At 40.8% G+C, this 19,065-nt stretch overlaps 1 protein-coding gene across 1 annotated transcript in view; it reads left to right on the top strand.

Moving 5' to 3' along the window:
* Positions 1-19,065, top strand: part of KNDC1 (kinase non-catalytic C-lobe domain containing 1) — a 654,634-nt gene that overhangs the window by 31,398 nt on the left and 604,171 nt on the right. Inside the window, exon 2 of the mRNA XM_078640463.1 lies at positions 17,585-17,783. Within this exon, the coding sequence (XP_078496589.1) occupies positions 17,585-17,783 (199 nt within the window). The remainder of the gene's footprint in view (positions 1-17,584; positions 17,784-19,065) is intronic.

Genomic DNA, 19,065 nt, shown 5'->3' with positions numbered 1-19,065 from the left:
CTTGTAATTTTTCCAAAAATCATGAGTCTGAAAGGGGGATTTACACGGATCATTCGTCACTGGCCCTTTCACTCCAAAGCCTCACTTCTATTTCATGTTCCTCGCATCAGGCTGTGTAGGGATGAGGGTAGGTCACTCAGCTATTTGGGCCCTAGGACGTGGGATGATTTGCCTAAGTGGGATGATTTGCCCAACCATTTGCTTAAATAATAGAACTACCTTCTGTTAAAAGAAATCCTGAAAATGTTTTTCTATTGCTGTTTCCTTTCTTTCCATTCCACCTGTTTCTTTCTTTAGGAAATATTTATCAAAGTATCCTTCTGTAATCTTTTTTTGGCACTGAAGTGTTCTGTTATAATAATAATAATAATAATAACAATAATAATAATAAAAGTAATAATAATAATAATGTGCATTGGTTATTACTATAATAATAATGATGATGATGATAATGATTATAATATAACATTAATAACAATACTACTACTAATAATAATAATAATGATAAAATATAATTATGCACATTGATTATTACTATCATAATAAAGATGAGGATGATCATAATTATAATTTAACAGTAATAACAATACTACTACTACTACTAATAATAATAATAATAATAATAATAATAATAATAATAATAATAATAATAATAATAATAATAATAATAATCATCATCATCATCATCATCATCATCATCATCATCATCATAATAACTCTTTGCCACAAGGATTGTATCTGAAAATAAACTTTGCTAAAACCTATATTTGCTGGACATAACTGTCTACACCTAATACAAAAGCAGTCACCACTACATATATAAACATACAATTTGAGGTTTTCATCTTCAGAATAGGAGCCTTGAAGCTAGAATTTTCAACAAAACAGATTCCTGATTTGCAACACCTCTGCCATTTTAGTACTGGGAGTTGCATATGGCTGCCAGTGCAACTAAGTCCTGACTCATAGTATTATCTTAGTTTTTCAATAACGGATCCCAGGCACCACTCTGCCATTGTCCCTCAGTTTTAACCATGACCCCCCTTACTTACCTTTAACATGGACACCATTGTGTCACATCTTCGCGATGTGTTCTTGCTAGTTCTTGAAGGCTTGAACAGGTGCGAAAAACAGTGCAGGGGAGCCCCCATCCTCCAGTGCAGAGGGGAGCCCCCATCCTCCAGTGCAGAGGAGAGCCCATTCGTGAGTGGTCCTATTCAGTCCAAGGCCTGTGAATACGTGTAAAGATACAGGGGTGCCAGGGCCCCTCACCACATTCTGCAAGGGAACACCATAATTTTGCATTAGGCCACTAGGCTGGACTTGTGGTACCACACACATTTAGCTAAAGTGAACATTAATATAAATAAGTTTATACAGGGAATGAAAATAATACAGACAGTAACTGGACAACAACCAACTAACCAACATAGGATACTTTATTTCCTTATTTGAGTGATTTAATTGACACTTTCACCCTGATGAATTATGTTAATAAAATGTGATTCAAAGTCAAAGGCAAGTACCCACAGTGAGAGATATATTACGAACATATTCAGCACATCAGGGTCTTGTCCCGCAACAGAAATCAATCAAGAATTTCAGGATATAAAGTCTTGATTATTCCAGTTGGGAAAACCTGGTCTAGTAACCCTCAACATTGAAACTCAGAATTGTCAAAATACAACAAACTTGAAGATAGAGATAAAATCATGAACTAACTGGTCAGTAATCGATGGTGCTACCAGAAGTCTCAACTCTTTCCTTTACAGGCTGGGTGTCAAACTGCAGGTGGGCTGCCAGCAAGCCATGAGTGGCCTTTGCCAACTGCTAGGACCCACCTCCCCTTGTCACACTAAGGGGAAACAACCTAACTTTGTGAATACTTAGGTAATATTAATGAGAACAGCCTTTCCTACCTTTATCCACTGCTCCCGCATACACTCAAAATCAGTTACAGAGAGGACCATAATATTTTGAAGGCTATACTCTGCTCTTGCTACCGCTGGTTATGTCACCTCACCAAAATAGAAAGACACCTATAACCCAAAATCTCCTGCGCAAAACAATTGGTAAAACAATGTGAGGATAGTCCCCTGACACTCTTAAAGGTCCCTGCTTCAATCCACCCTACCCCCAAACAACTAGATTTGCAGCCAGAAACAATATACATGTTCTTGGCAGAGAGAATTTGATTTGATTGGATTTGACTGTGAGATTTATATAGCGCACAAATGCCTGTGGGCGTCTAGAATGAGTGATGTCAATGAGCAGCATGCCACAAAGGACACAAACTTATATGTTGGCATGCAGCTTCCCCTGCTGATATCCTATTTCTGTGGGTGGCCTAGGTCTGCACAACATCACCTGAATTCCCACACACCACTGCCCACCCCAGCTTTTCTAGTAACTTTCAGCAATGACTAGTAGGAATTCTACTATATTAAAGCAGAACCCCTTATAAAATGGATAACACATAACAGTATTGAACTATATTTATGAATTTATGTATAACACTGTGTAAACCCTGGATAGAGTCACTGCATTTACCTGTAGTAAAATCAACTCATCATATTGTTATGGGGTTCACATTTCACATGTTTGTGCTTAAACCCTTGCATGATCATGACGACCCCCGGCCATCATGCGTCACCGTGGGCGTGTGCTTACGACGCCCACTGTTAAAAACTCCCACACAGCGCTAAAATACACGCAAAATGCAAGGGGTTAAGTGAAGAGATATTTCTTATGTTCCTTGGCTGAGGAAGGTGGTGAGTTGATCAATGGTCGTGGTCAGGGTCGGACTGGGGCAGAAAATAGGTCTGTGCACAAAAATAAAAGTGGCTTCGATTAGCGAACATGATAGCTGAAAAAGGGGCCCGCATTTGCAAATCAGGCCAGTTTTGAGCTGCGGAAAAAAAGCATGCAGTGTGGGTATTTTGCAAGGTGTGCATGCCTTTGTGTGTGCTGCATGCGATGCTTGTGGCAATATCAGTGAAAACAAACACCAGGCCATAACACATGACCACAAACTGCTAAAAAAAACGGCCCACACACTGATCTGTGAGACCCATCAGACACTGCCTGATTGCGTTATAAGCCAGTCTGACCCTGGTCACGGCATGTTCTTGCCTCTGTTAATGCTAGGCCCATACCGAACCCTTCTCTCTGGGCATGCCAACCAACCTGCACCTATAATACTGGGAGTCAAACAAAGCTCTACCAATTCACCTTCATTTTGAGTTGCTGCACTCTATATTGCAGGGTGTATCAAAAGGGGTCATTATGAATTATTCTGTAGAGTTGTGCAGCTGAAATAAATCATTGTGATGTGCTTATCTTCCTGCCAAGGCCGGTGGGTGGATGCTGGGGGGGGGGAAAGGGAATGGGGAGGACATTCAAGTCCCAGCTCTGACATACATTAATACTGGAACGTCCTCTAGAAGAAAAAGATGTGGAAGTCCTTCATGTGTGATGTAATAATAACAATGAAATTATTAGGAAATCTGAACCAGCATTGTAACAGCTAATAGTGTGGACCCATTAGTCTTGCCAATAGTTTTTAGTGTTGCTGTGCAACATCCCCAACACTATGTAGCATGACTAAGGAGAAAATAAAAAAAGGCACTATGATGCAGCCTTGTTAAATTGTAGGCCTCCACACCACGGTGAGGGGATGGAACAACCAGGGTGCGGGAGGAAGCCCCACATGAAGAGAATGAGCAACACGAGTGAGAGAGAGAAGAACATGGAGCGCATAGTGGAAAAAAGCACGTGCTAGAGAGTGGAACATGGAGCTGGGGAAAGGGCAGCACAGGGCGAGAAAGCCACAGAGGGGGGAAGCACTCACGGTGTTGGGAAAAAGCACATGGGTGAGAGAAACACAGAGCATGACCAAGAGGAGAAGAGAAGTACCCAAGAAAAACAGCTAGAAAGACACATTCACTCTCATAGAGTGCTTAATCAAAAAGAAAAAAGTACTGCCAGAAAAGTAAGCAGCAGGGCACAATAATGAAGCCATGCTCAGGGTGGGAGAAACACAAGAATAGGGAGGAAAGCCTCCCAGGCGGATGAGTAAAAATCAAGCAATTTTGCCTGACAATAAAGTCAACCAGTGGTAAGCAGTGGGCTTGCTCTAAACCACTGTAAGTTGACAACAATAGGTCTTTTCGCAAACAGCTTGTGCTGTCACGTAGGTGAGATGTAAAAACTGTCTCTTACCATCAAAATGTGTTAAAACACTAGAAATTAACCCTAGGCATAGGACTACACTACTTTCACAGAGCGTGTGTAATTTGTGCAACAACGCGCTACGCAAATTGCACGTAGCACAGTGCAAAAACGCGTAGCGTAGCTGGTATTTTTTGCTTGCTCGCAGTCCTCAACATCAAGTTGGCGACCGCGAGCGAGCAAAATAACATCCCGGCGAGACTTTTTCCTCGTTCGCGATCAGCAACATCAAGTTGCCGATCGCGAGCGTGGAAAATAAACCTTCCGGCGAGATTCTCAACGCGGGGAGGTCAGGTTTCTCATTGCGAGTGGTCGCGTATGCTCGCGACCGCTTGCGATGAGAAACTACCAGTCCGCGTTGAGAAAGCTGCCGCTCGAGTACAAATCTACTCGAGCGACAGAAAACGACCGCTTACACTGTGCAAGATGCAGTTTGCACTGATTGCACAGTGCAACAAGCATCCGGCACTGTGCAATCAGTGCAAAGAGCATTTTGCACAGTGCACTATGCAGTTCGTGTAGCTACGCGTAGCTTGCGTAGTGCGAAGTGCTCTTTGCGTAGCTACGCATAGGGCTACTACGCGAAATACGCCCTGGGTTACCAGAAATCCTCCACCATGGCTCAACCTATTTTCTCAATGTATTAACTAGAACTGTCCAAGACAAAAGGTCTCCTTTTTAGTTTGTACATTGAGGCACGTGTACAGAAGCATTTTCGGAGAAGAGACCACATAGATTTTATGCTCTTTTTTATCTGGTGTTTTTGTAAAGTGCTGCAAGTCACCAAACTGCAGTCTTAGACAGCTGTGGGTCAGGTGTATCGATTTGGCAACCAATTAACTGATGTGTATAATTGACATTTAGAATGATTAACCATGTATTTTGATAATAAAATGGTAAAGCTGTAGAGAAGAGTTAATAGCGTCAGTGGGTGACAGAGATGCACCTAGCCCAAAAGAATAACTAACCTATATGACTGTCCGAACAGGTAGGTTTTAAACAACATTGTGTGTCTGAAAATGTTAGTTTCCAGTTCAGTCAGTTTCCAGGTTAGTGGAGTCTAGTCACTAAGTAAAGAGTATCCCTATATCTTCTTGTTTGCCCATAGCTAAGTGAGTTCATATGCGATTAGTAACTAGATGGAGTCAAATTTGATATTGTTACATTCTAACTGTTATACAGTAATGTGAATAGATGTATTGTGCATTCTTCCATTTATTCATTCATTCATTCATCATGACGTTTACTACAGCCATCCTACAATTATTCCTGGTCTTTGTGAAATGTTGCTGTCTTTTTAATTTTGCTTTTACTTCTACTGTCATTTACCCCTTGACACTCTTCTTACCTATTGCCAGATTTCTTAGTTTTCCTCCTCAGGAACAGGTCAGGCTAGATTCCTGTATTCCATGATCCTGATCCTGTCATCAGACACCAGCAGGGTTTGGAAACAAGCCCGTTCCCTGGATGAGAGCATGTAGAAAATAGCAAAGGGGCCTCTGCCATACAACCCTGCTGATGATCCAGATTGCTATTTTAGCCTTTTACTAGGACTAGTCTCAGAGGTTGGTTGTGTATGTCAGCAAAGAATAAGAATAACCCTCTTCGAAATAAGACAAAGTGGCTTGTTTCTATGCATCTGATTGAATTTGTTGTAATTGTGCTTATAATACATTAGTTTGCGATGATGTTTGGGAAGATAATTTTATCCTGAGCTCCAGGTTTCACTTTTTATTTTCTAGAATATCTGCAATAGTAGTGGATAGATTTCTAAGATTGCTTCATTTCTGCATTCAATTCTAGAATCTATTTAGAGATGTCTATTTTTTGACACATTTTTAAAAATGCTACCACAAGGACAAACACTTTTGTGACAATACCCCACAAAATGTTGATACCTCCAACAGGACACTGTCTAGACAGCCACAGAGAAATCAGGCAAAGATAATGAAGATTTGATATTCTAATATGGAGAAGTTTTCACACTTCTGTAATAATCTATAATCTCATGGACAGTTATGAGTGCTCTAAACCTCAATGGACAGACAAACAATTGTACCCTTGTTTTTTCCCCCAAATTGTGACATCTACAGTTTTTCATGTGCACCATAGGCTATTTTCTCTGCCAGTTGCACGACCCCTTTCTTTAAAATAAGTGGTCAGGTTAGAAGGCTCTGTATAGGCTGTAAGTTTGTAAAATTATTTTGTGCCATACATTAGATATTAATGACTATTGTGCACGCTATAGCACTGAATAGGAATATAAATGAAGTTGAGGTTTTAGTATCACTCCCACAGTCTTGTTCACTGTGAGAAAATGTAACAAAATTAGATGAAAGATTATTGAGAATAGTCATTTGTAAATACCAACACTTTAGCTATACATTAATTTGGGGGAGTAGAATCAATTAATGGTCACATACATATGTTAGAAAATCAAGGTAATACATATCAGTCTTCAAGAATATTGACCTCAGTATATTGACTACCAGTATATTGTCAAGGTATATATGAGGAAGCATAGATTTACCATTCTTAACTTCACAGCTATATATCTTTAAGATTTATATTTTGACAAAGTTAGTTGACGGGGAGTTAACAATAGTAATTGATACATACTTGAATATATTTACTTTGGCAATATAGTAGTAGTCGATATTCTGTAGTTGATATTCTTGGAGGCCAATATCAGAAAGTGAATAGTATGATGTATATTTCTATCTGAAAGTTGAAGTAGGGTGAGACTTCTGATTGTTTCACAACTGATATTTGGCAGTGTAGAGTTGGCTGTTGAACAAATGAAGAATAAGCAGCTACATTTCAAACTGGACATCAAGTTGGGACACAGGAGGGCAGGTATGGAGTCAGAAACACTGGAGAAGATAGATGTTCTCTGTGGGCTGTTGATAGAATATATTCTTCCTCTTGTCTGTATTAGAATGAGCGGTGTTGATCACCAGACAGTATAGAGTGTATATTATTTGATATAGGCGCGAAGGAGAAAATGTTTTGATTGGCATGTGCAATCTGGGCGATCCTGTTGCCCTTCCAAATCGTCTTTTATATGTAAGGTCAAACAACTGTTACCCTGTTGTACTACAAAACATTTGACCATACTTCAACATATAAATGCACTGTTATTCTTATCCCCCTATGAGTGTGGAATGAAAATATAACACTATCTCATTTAACATTACAGTCCTCAGAGCAGAAATCAACAGCAGAACTCAACACTCCATCACACCATGACCGAAACAACAGTGATAGAGACAATTTCCACAGCATAACAGAAATGACAGTGCATACACTTATAAATAAATATATTTTGCACAACATGTGAATGTGTAAATAGCTTGCATCTTGCAGATCTGAACTTTGTCAAGTGTTTAGTGCACACAAAACATTTTCCCCATAAACTACCAAAGCATACTTATATTGTAAAGGAGGTAATTAGCAAATAATAGTATTTAGAACTTTGAACTACTGTAATACAACATTTAGCACATTCTACATAGTGCTAGCTGGGTCAGTCCCCAATTAGGCTTCACCAATCATTTTCCTCTCACCCCCTCCCCTCTGCTTTTCTCTTACACTGCACCTATAAAAATGAAGAGATGAAGTCAGCCAATAATAAAGGGATAGTTTCCACAGGTAGCTTATCGGTACTCCCATGGCTCTCCTCATTAAAAGTGTCACTACATTCTGGCATTCTACTTTCCTGCGTGTTGACACACAGTACCTCACAATTTTGCCATTATTATGGGAAATACTTTGTCTTCCCTTCAACTTGGTCCTTGTAGAGAAGGGGCGCATATGGTTATGACCGCATTTCCTTTGATTTCATCCCTAGAGCATGGGACGTCCCACCTAGCACGGCTTGTCTCTCCATCTACACATGTGTACATAGCAAGTGAACAATGATCTTAGAGAACCAGGGTACTGAATAATGTACTATTGACACTCATACCACCTAGTAAAGCAAGCAAAACAAAATGAAATACAAATGATAGATACTAAAAAGTTTAACTTACAGGAAAATATCCAATACATATATTACACAACCTACACATGAGACCAACATTTTACAAATAATAGTATACTATCCCATAGCAGACAAATGTTAGCTACAAATAATGATATAATGCCTCTTTATACACTAAATAATTTACAAATGAAACCCTCAAACTTCCTTTGAGTAACAATAACCATCCTCACATTGGTACCTTTTTCTTCACATTCTCTTGAAGAGCCATTACCATGCTTATCTGAGCCTTCTCGAAATGTTCATCTGGGGTGCTGATCATTCCATGTTCCACTATATCTACTCCCACTCTCCACACTCTCGACCTAAAGTACTAACTTCCCTGTCTCCAATTTCATCACACCATTTGCTGTTAGTATCCTTATTTTTTTACCACACATTGTTTCACACCTTTCATACCCAACATTTTGTTGTTAACAAGGGTATTATTGATTCCATTTCCTTTTTTTTCTCCATCACAGTACTGATTGCACAATGTCCTTTGCTCAAGTACCACAATTTTTCATCACTTAATTTTATAGCATTTTTCTAGAAATGTACTACACTCAAAGGGTCAAAACACTCTCACCCATTGCAAACTTTGTGCAACATTTAACTTGCACCCACGATCCTACACAAACACTGACATTTTTCACACTATGTTTTGTATCACATTATTTCTTGTAGACTAACTATACCTTTTTACCCTTTCTCTAACCTATTATAGAGACAAAATCATTACCTTGGACTTGGACATCCAGCCTGTATTATCCTGGGTGAACATAGTATGATCCCTCAAATCTCCAAAAGGACTTTGGCTTGTTATTTCATTAGGAGAGACCTGGTATGCCTCCAACACACTTCTGACTTTACCGTCCCAACTTTGATTACTGTTAAGGACATTGGGCAATTGAATTTCTTTTTTTACTCTACTGAAAATGTTCATTTCACTATCCATACTTGCATGATGTAAATAAGTGTTGTTTTGTTTAATAACATTGTCATATATTTAACTCTCCATACATCCTTATTCTTAACTTCTGGATCTGTTATGGGTAACCCCTCTCCCTGAAAAATATATATTTTTTAATTAAAACCTGAATTTGTATAATGGTTCCTAACAATTTCCAACTCAGACCACTTTGAACACAACTTCAAAAGAACAATAATGTATTCAGGTTCTTTGCCCGACCAATCAACTGGTCCTATATTATCAGCTGTGCGACCGTTACAAGGCATGTGGGACTTGTCAACAAACACAAGGCGGGCCTGAGTGTTGTCTGCTCATTTTCAGTTTTTTTACATTTGATACACTCCCTGATTTAATACACTATGTCTGTAGCTATGCCTGGACACCTGTGCAAATTCTTGGTCCTCCTCTTGGTATTTACTATATGCAAATTACTCTCATTGCACCCAAATAAAATCCCACTTTTCCTTTTTCCCAGGGGAATTGGCTTCCCTTCCCTTCCCATTCTATTTTTTCTGTTAATTTGTTCCTGATTTCCCCAAATCCTCCTTTTTCTTTATGTAAATTTTCCTAGTATTTTGTAATGGTAATGCTTTTTTCAAGTGATCCTTTACCTCACACGGGGCTCCATTTGTGTCATAACTTGTCTTCTATTCATTCTCTGTACATGGGCTCTCTATTTATCAGAGCTAAATGAGTCAGAGAATATTTGTTCATGGACAGAAGAAGAGCAGAGATTTCTCAGCAAACACTAAGGGACCTCATTTTAAGATCCCTATAATCTTCTCTGGTTAATCTGCCCTCAGAGGTTACCAAAATTTAGATTATTGCTGACTTCTGAGGTATTATACGTGGAACTTTGACTGTCCTTTTGGGGGAATCTGCCATTTGTGTTACAATGTTCCTGCAGTTCTCATTTTTCACCTATAAAGTCTTCTTCCTTTCTGCAGATGGAGTCTCTGGGTGTAACATCACAGATCTGCAGTTACCATTGACCTTGGGTTCACAATTCAGATGGTGACTGTTGTTACCGGTCCATTGGAGATTATAATGGGACCTCCCCTAAACCTCCCCAAAATGACCCACATCACCCTTTACTTGAGAAACCTTCATTAGCTCATCTACATCAACCACCGCCTAAACTTTCACCAACCTTCCAGAAACCTGCATGCTATCACCCTTGCACACGCTCCCGCATTCGCCGAAGCTACAGTGGAGGTCATTCCTTCTCTTACCTTGCCATCAAGTCCTAGAACGACCTACCCCTCCACCTACAAACATCTCCTTCTCTTATGGAATTCCGAGGGGGACTCTTAGTCCTGTCATCCTTAGGGTGGTATTTCCCCTGGGTTTTGTTTACCTGTTGCCTCCCATTTTTACTAATTCTCTTTGTTGGGCGTAGGATTCTGAGTACTTTACCACTGTTAACCCGTGTGAAAGTGCATGTGGTTCTCCCCTAAAACATGATGACATTTGTGTATACCTGATTGGCAAATCTGTTGTACTGGTAAGTCCCCTGTAGAGTGGTATAACATATACCCAGGGCCTGTACTTCAAATGCTAATAGTGAGCTGCAACACTGATTGCGCCACTCACAGGAGTAGCTTTTCAAACCTGTCTCAGGTCTGTCACAGGAGTGCCTGTGTGTGCAGTTTACTGCCACTTCATCATGGCATTTAAAATGACTTTCCAGGTCTTAAACTCCCCTATTATTACATATGAGTCACCCCTAAGGTAGGCCCTTAACAACCCTAATGGCAGGAATCCATGTAAGTAAAAGGTAGGACATGCACTTTTATGTTTTACATGCTCTAGTAGTAACAAACAGCCTATTTCGGCTTTCACAAGTGTGAGGCCCATCCCTCTCATAGGCCTGCATTGGGAATTCCTTAATACACTTTTAAGCTTTAATTCCTGATCAGATAGGAGTGGCTTTTTCATGTTTCATATATTTGGAATGGTAATGGTCAAATCTCCCTACTGGTGAAGTTGGATTTAACATTATTGTTTTAGAGATGGCACTTTTAGATAGTGGATATTTCTCTGCATGTACTGCTCTATGCGCCTGACAGCCTGTCTCCAACACACGTCTGGATTGGGTGAGAGCTACAATTTGTGAATTCCATGTAGATTGCCACAGATATAGGAACAGAATGCTCATCTGCATTTTGATGGATCTTCCTTGGCAGGGAGGAATAGGGGGCTGACGCTTATACTTCAATAGGTAGTGTCCTGTCCACACACAAAGCACTGATTTACACCCCCCAGATAGCCTTGCACACAGGCCTGGGTTTAAAAGTGATCCTTATGCACTGCAGAGATCTGCTGTGAAGCCACCTAAATATTAGGCACTTTTGGGTATATGTACTGTGTCTCTGATCCCTTAAAAGAAGCCACTTATGGATCTTTAAATGAACGTCTGTCAGAAGGACCACTGTGCTGCTTAAAGGACTAAACTGGACTGCTTTTCTGGAAATGTATTTATTTATTTATTTATAAACAGTTTTGTATAGCGCGCACTAGACCCTTGGGTATCAGAGCACTTAACATCACGTGGCATAGTACAAACATCAATGTAGTTAAATAATAAAAGAGGAAAAGGTACAGGACAAAACATCAATGTAGTTAGGTAATTAAAGAGGATAAGGTACAGGACTGTTACAACGTTCCAAGACATGAATAATACTGTTCTGAGGTAGTTGTTGAAAAATTTCTCTTCTCCCCTGGATTATCTCTTGCCTTCCGACCAGTGTTCTCTTATAGAGTGACATTTTCTATAAATATCTTGCTTTGTTATCTAAAATATCCCCACTGACTGGTTACAATGGCAGTTTGCCTACCTATGGGAGGAATTTGCTCATGAGAAAGATCTTAATTTCTTTCTTAAATGATGCAGTGTTCGAAATGTTTCTGATGTTCGCAGGGAGAGAATTCCAGATTCTAGGGGCTGCACCAGAGAACGCTCTCTCATAGGTTTTTTCTTCTTGAAAATAGGTGGTCTCAGCAGCAGAAAATTGGCACTCCGGGTAGGTCTGTTTCTTCCTGATATTTCTATTTTCTTGGCAAGATATCTGGGAGTGTTGTGATGAATCGCTTTATGGGTGATACATGCCAATTTTTGTTGTATCCTGGCTTCGTAAGGTAGCCAGTTTAGAGCTTTCAAGTGGGGGGATATGTGGTCAAATTTCCTCATCCCTGTGATAAGTCTTGCCGCTGCATTGAGGCATGCTTTTAGAGGAGCTATGGAAATTTTTGGGAGACCTGCTAGTGTTGTGCACCCATATTCAATTCTTGAGATAACCAGAGATTGCACCGCTAGTTTTAGGTCATTCTCCGATAGAAATGACTTTATTTTTCTTAAATAGTTCAGGTGGAGGCGTGCGTTTTTTGCCATTATTTTAATGTGGGTTTTCATATCAAGTTGTTCATCCAGTGGTATTCCTAGGGATTTCGCTGACTCAACTAGAGTCGGGGTGCAGTTTAGTGCTGTGATCATTTTGGACCATTCCTTCGCTACTGCTTGTTTCTTTTGAGGTGCTATGAGTAAGAATTTGGTTTTATTTGCGTTTAGCTTGAGATGATTGTTAGTTAGCCAATTTAGCGTCATTTTGAGGTCCTCATTCATGATGGTTGTGTCTTCCATAGATGCAATCTTGATGTAAAGTTGTGTGTCGTCTGCGTACATATGGTAAGATATTTTGGAATTTCGCAGGATTTCTGTGAGGGGTTCGATATATAGATTAAACAAAGACGGAGATAGAATTGATCCTTGGGGAACTCCAATTGCGTTAGGCCAAGAAGGAGAGAGAGATTGATTTACTAGGAATTTCTGAGTTCTATTCTGTAAGAATGATTTGAACCAATCCAGTACAGTGCCGGAAATTCCCATCCTGTCGTGCAGTCTGTTTAGAGGTTTTTCATGGTTGACTGTGTCAAACGCTGATGACAAGTCAAGGAGGATGAGTAGACAAGCTTGGTTGTGATCTAAAGCTTGAAGTGCATCATCGACTATGTGGAGGATTGCTGTTTCCGTGCTGTGGCCAGCTCTGAATCCCGATTGGCAATCATCCAGTACAGAGAAGTTGTCGATATGTTGGCTTAACTGATTTTGTACACACCTCACTATTAAATGGGCAAGAAGAGGGATATTGGTCACTGGGCGGTAGTTATTTGGATCTGTCGGGTCTGCTGTGGTTTTTTTAGGATCGGGACTACTTCACTTGTCTTGAGGCATTCTGGGAGGACCCCCTGGGAGAGTGAGGCGTTTATAATTTCCGTCCATATTGGAATCATAATATGGCTGCTTTTTTCCAGGCATTTTGATGGTAGAGGGTCGTTAAAGTGATTGTTAGGTTTAGTGGCTGCGAGCGTTTTAGTGATCTCAATCTGGTTTAAAAGTTTGAAAGTGTCCCAATGTGCCTTGTTTTTAGTCTTATTGTTTGCATAGTTAGTTGCAGATTGTGATGCAGTGTTGTCGCTGGTGTTATCTGTAGCGATCCTGAGTTCTTTTTCCAGATCATTGGCTTTGTTATAGAAAAAGGTTGAGAATTCTTCACAACTTGGTTGTGTTTTGGTAACTTCTTGGGCCGATTTTGCCAGCTTATTTGATTGTAATTTTATAATCTCAAACAGTTTCTGAGGTCTGTTTTTGGCGTTGTCCAGTTTAGATTTGATAAATTCCTTTTTCGAGTTGATGATCTTTTTGTTATATTCCTTTCTGATCTTTCTGAGGGATTTCAGCTCAGGGGATGATGGGTGTTGTCTCCATTTTCTTTCTGCACGTCTCAATTTTCGCCTATCTTCGTTCAATATTCCATTAAGCCAAGGGTTTTTAATCTTTTCCGTGACTCTTTTTAATTTGAGTGGTAAGGTGGAGTTGACTATTTGCGATATTGTGGTCGTGTAATAGTCCGTTAGATCCGTCACATTCTGCATGTTTTCTGGTAGGATTAGATCTCTTTTGCAGCTTTCCAATAGAAGATCTATATTCGAGTCTCTGGTTTCTCTTATCCATCTCTTCCTTTTGCTCGATTGAGTGGTTTTTATCTTCTCCTGAGATGATATTAGGAAGGTTATGGCGTGGTGATCTGACCAGTCGCATGGTTCTATTGAGAGGATTGAGATGATGTTATTCTTAGAGATGATCCAGTCTAATGTTGCTCGTTTTTTAAAACCTGGCTATTCGACAAATAATGAACCCCTTCCCCAAGCGCCTTGAGACCCTCTGGGTGAGCAGCACGCTATACAAATGCCCGAACTTGAACTCGTTTTTCATGAGTAGGTTGTAGACAGGCTTGTGATAAGTTTAGCTCAGTCAGAAAGTCTTTAAAGACATTGACCTGTTTGTCGTTGTTGTCATCCCAGTGAAGATTGAAATCTCCTAGAAATATATTATTATTGTCATTGATGGAGTTGGCAGTAAGGATCTCCATTAGTTGGTCAATGAAGTTCATAATATTACCTGGAGGGTGATATAAGGCATGTAGGTTGCAGATCTGTTTGTTATCTGATCTTATGTTGAGCCCAAGGTATTCGCAAGATTCAAGAGGGTCTGATTGAAAATGTCTAATTTCTAAATTTGATCTGTGGATACAGGCAATACCACCTCCTGACTTTTTTAGTCTGTCAAGTCTCGTTATGTTATAGTGCGGTGGCACCAATAGGTCTAGGACTGGGGACGAGGATTCAGACAGCCATGTTTCAGTATGGATTGTTACATCTATTTCCTGATTGATAATGATATCAGCTATGTCCGAAGCATGTTTCGTTGCTGATCTGCAGTTGATCAATAGGCATTTTAATGATTTTTCTGTTCTATCTGTGATCTTGTAAGACGTGTCGGTGGTTAGATGGATTTGTTGTAAATTGTTGAGATTGGGTTTCCTTCCATTTCTCGTGGATGTTCGGTCTGCGTCTATCGATACTCTTTTGATTTTTTGAGCTTTGGTGGGGTCCAACTGCTCGTACTCCCTGAGTATTGCTAGTATCTCTACTTCCGACAAAGAGTTTTGAATCCTATTTGGTCTGTTTTATCTGTGTGACAATGGCATCACTCTCTTCTCGTTTTTGTCTTTGGTTGTATTTAGTAGCTGTTTGATGTGTTCTACTTCCGTGTGAGTGTTTTCTGTAGTATCGCGTAGTCTGTCTATACCTTTCAAGGTGTTTGATACTTCCTGCGACATGATACTAATTTTTGATTGAATCTCGAGAATTTTTTCCATGAGCTTAGTTGACGTAATGTGATTATTCCTTCGTATGATTCGATATTCCCATTTTCTGCTCTTGCGTTTCCGTTCAGACCCCTGTCTCATTTTCTTCATATTTCTCTCCTTAGGTCGGTTTTCTCCTCTGACCTTAATTGCTGGGTTGGCTGTTCTGTCTCCACTGTTGTTGAAGTTGTTTGTATTTCGCGTTCTCTCTTCTTTGTTCCTGGTCAACGTACTTTCAGTTCCGCATAAGGCTCCTGGATGAATGTCCTGTTCCCGTAGGTTTCTAGATGGAGTGCTGATTTGTTCAGGTTCCTGTTGGTCTCTGGTTGGGGTACTAATTGTGGAGAAAGCATCGTATGAGGTTGTGTTGTCTTCTGACGGACTCTGAGGTTGTAAAGACCTATTGACTCTTGATTGCGTGACTTGATCAGGTTCCTTATTTCCTACATTTCTGCTTGTTGCCATGCTACCTGCTACCTGCTACCTGCTGCTCCCTGACTCTGCTGAAGGAGAGCTGGACTCTGCCTTCCCTCCAAGTGATTTCCAAGGGCTTGCTGGCTTGCCTCCTGCTTTATGAAGTCTCAGGGGCACAAAAGACTCCCTGCAATCCTGCTGGTGCTGTTGGACTCTGCCTTTGGTGAGTCCTACCCTTGCCTGAAATGGTGTGTCTAAGTCTGGGCCTCAAAAGTGCGTTCTGCAGTTGTTTGGCCACTAAATCGACTCATCGTCACCTTTGCGCTGATTGGAACTGATGCATCGCCCTTCGACGAAGAGGCTGTTAGATAACAGTGGTACTACAGCCTGCACTGCCTGACAACTACTCTCTGTGCAGCTCGATGACAACACTTTGCCATCACCTCAGTGAATCTCGACAACAATGCAGTGACAAGACTGCATGGAAAAGATTGATGCATCGTGCCCTCTGAGTTGATGCTTTGCTCCATTCAAGGTACTTTCTCTCATCGAGGGTGGCATGAATTTTGGATTTGCACCAGTCCCTCTCAACCTCAAATAATCTTTTGAACGTTAGTGACTTCTGAGCACTGTTTTTGTATTTAATCTTTAAAAATTCATATCTCAACTTCTATTAATAGGATTTTAGTTGTTTTGGTCTTATTTTGCTCCAATAAATATTCTCTATTTTTCTAGTCTCTTTGTGGTATACTCATTGTGTTACTGTGTGTGTATGCTGCGCACATACTTTACTCATTGCCTCTTTAGATAAGCCCGACTGCTTTGTGCTAAATTACCTGAGGGTGAGCACAGATTATATTTTAGTGTGTATCTAGGTTACCCTGACTAGAGTGTGGTTCCTGCACTGGCCTGGGTGCATACCTCAGCCAACCAGAAATCCCATTTCTAATTTGGGACTCAAGACCTGGCTTTTCGACTGTGCCTACTGAGATCTCAGCGCTTGGATACCCTCAGCGGTAAATAGCCGTGCTATTTAAATACTGTTCATTGATTGATTGATTGGCCTGTGTTATTTTCGCCTAAGGGTGATTGTGACAGTCTTGGGGATGAGAAAGTGTTGAGAATAAAGGTATATATTTATGGATGGTGAATTTGTGTGAGGCGCGTATTTTTGCACAACAATGAGAGCATTCCCTGTAAAAGTTAACCACTGCATTTCCCTTTGAAATAAAAATTACACTTGTGCTTTCTGCAGTCCTCTATGTGTACTAAAAATACTGCTTTCAGTGCATATTGTAAATGCACATCCAGAGCCTGCTTTCATTGAGAAAGGTCAGGACAGCTTTCAGATGAGCAGGGAAATCATGTTTGCAGCGGAAGCTGTGATAAAATAATGACGGGTAGGACCCAGCAGGGAAAGAAATCACGAAGTGTAGGAAACTGGTGTCTCCCACGAGACGACTGGAGGAGATAGAATGATTCACTGTGGAATTATTGCCAGTTTTGTAAGTCACTCTGGTAGTCTGTAAACTGCTCAATGTCATTTTAATTGGATTGGGTCCCAGTGGCCCTCCAAAATGTTACAGTTTGATGACTTTTGCCTGCCTTTTGTAGTTTTACAAACGACAGCACATTTAAAGTAATTTGCTTAAGAAGATCTGATGTATTGTCAAATATATAAACTCTAATTAAGTGCATGTAATGTTATTAAGACCAATATATGAATTTATGTCTTGACAGGAAAATGTGTCCCTGGCGGACATTTTGTCCCTGAGAGAGAGCTGTCTTACAGAACGAGATATTTGGGCGATCTGCTTGGAGTGCTGCTATTCCATGAAGGAAATATTGCATTCAGCGCTCTTCCAAACACTCTGCATCACCCCTGACACCCTGGCATTCAATACAAACGGCAGTGTATGCTTTATGGAACCGCTGAGTGGTAAGCATACCTGAGGGACTTGAGTTGACTCTGTTACCTACTGTACCATATTTAGGGCGGTGTGACTGGTACGGGAACACAGGGGGTGCAGACCTTAAAGGGGGGGGGGGGGGGTACTGACCTTAGGGGGGGGGGTGCAGTGTTTAGCAATAACTTAAGATTTAAAAGCACCTGTGTATAGTGACATTTTGGCTCCCATTAAAGTAGTGCTGAGGGCTAACACGTCTGCTGCAAAGAACAGATCTGTATTTTATGTTGATAGCTGAGTGGATTAATAAAAGTCAGCTTTTTCCAGCGCTTTAAAACAAATGAAATGTATGTGAGAAAGGGGCTATGGAGAGATGAGGGGCATTTTTGCCTGGTGGTAGTGATGGAATCAGAGGAGGAGGTCATGGGTGTTACCAAAGAAGATTGTCGCACTGGGCGGCACAGGCGCTAAAGCTGGCCCTGGTTATCTACATATCAAAAATCCAGCATGCTAATGCAATCAGCTCCGTCACTACTTTTAACTACCTTCAAAGATTAGTTTTATTTATATTATTTTTTTCTGGTATGTGATGGCAAAAATACACCATACTCATAGCTGCCAAGGTTCAAGATTGCCATATGTGACAGTTTCATAATTTCAGTGCAATTATGAGTGACATTTCAAGGACTATGAGTGACAATTTCTTGTGAGGAAAATCAAGCAACGAAGACAAGGGAAACATTAAAATATTAGAAATTACAACGGAGAGTGAGGCTGAGGCACGCACAGATAACAGTTAGGCTGTATTTCATTATGTAAAGACTAGTTTAGGAGCCTCAATCCCAATAAATATCATTACCCCGAGCTGGGTGGCCGACCCTAATCGGTGAGCGGTGCCCCTACCTGCCCAGCCCAGCAGCAGGCACCAGATCACATCAGCTGCTGCAGGCAGCCTGACACTGAGCTACAGGCGCTTCTGACAGTGACCTCAGGCTCAGCTCTGGAGTTGCTGCTGGATCCGGGCCGACACTGCAGGCAAAGATGATGGTAAGTGACCCCGCATCCGGACCAGGACCTCAGATTCCAGACCCTGCCCTCTCAGTACATTTGTGTTAATAATGACAAAAACTCAGGGCTGGAAACTGGTAAAAAAAATTGTCTACTTACGGTTCTTCTTCAGTCAGATTGGCCCGTCAGCGAGTCACACTGCAACAATGCAGCTGGGCACTCAGGCCGCGAGCGACACACCCCGCGGAAATCTGCCTTGTTCTTAGACTTTGGTCCAGGTTTCTGGCTGTCCTCGGCTCCGAAATT

This window comes from Lissotriton helveticus, chromosome 5_1 (genome assembly GCF_964261635.1).
Source record: "Lissotriton helveticus chromosome 5_1, aLisHel1.1, whole genome shotgun sequence".
Classification (NCBI taxonomy): Eukaryota; Metazoa; Chordata; class Amphibia; order Caudata; family Salamandridae; genus Lissotriton; species Lissotriton helveticus.
The sequence above is the reverse complement of the archived record's forward strand: the minus strand, read 5'-3'. Positions and strand labels throughout refer to the sequence as shown.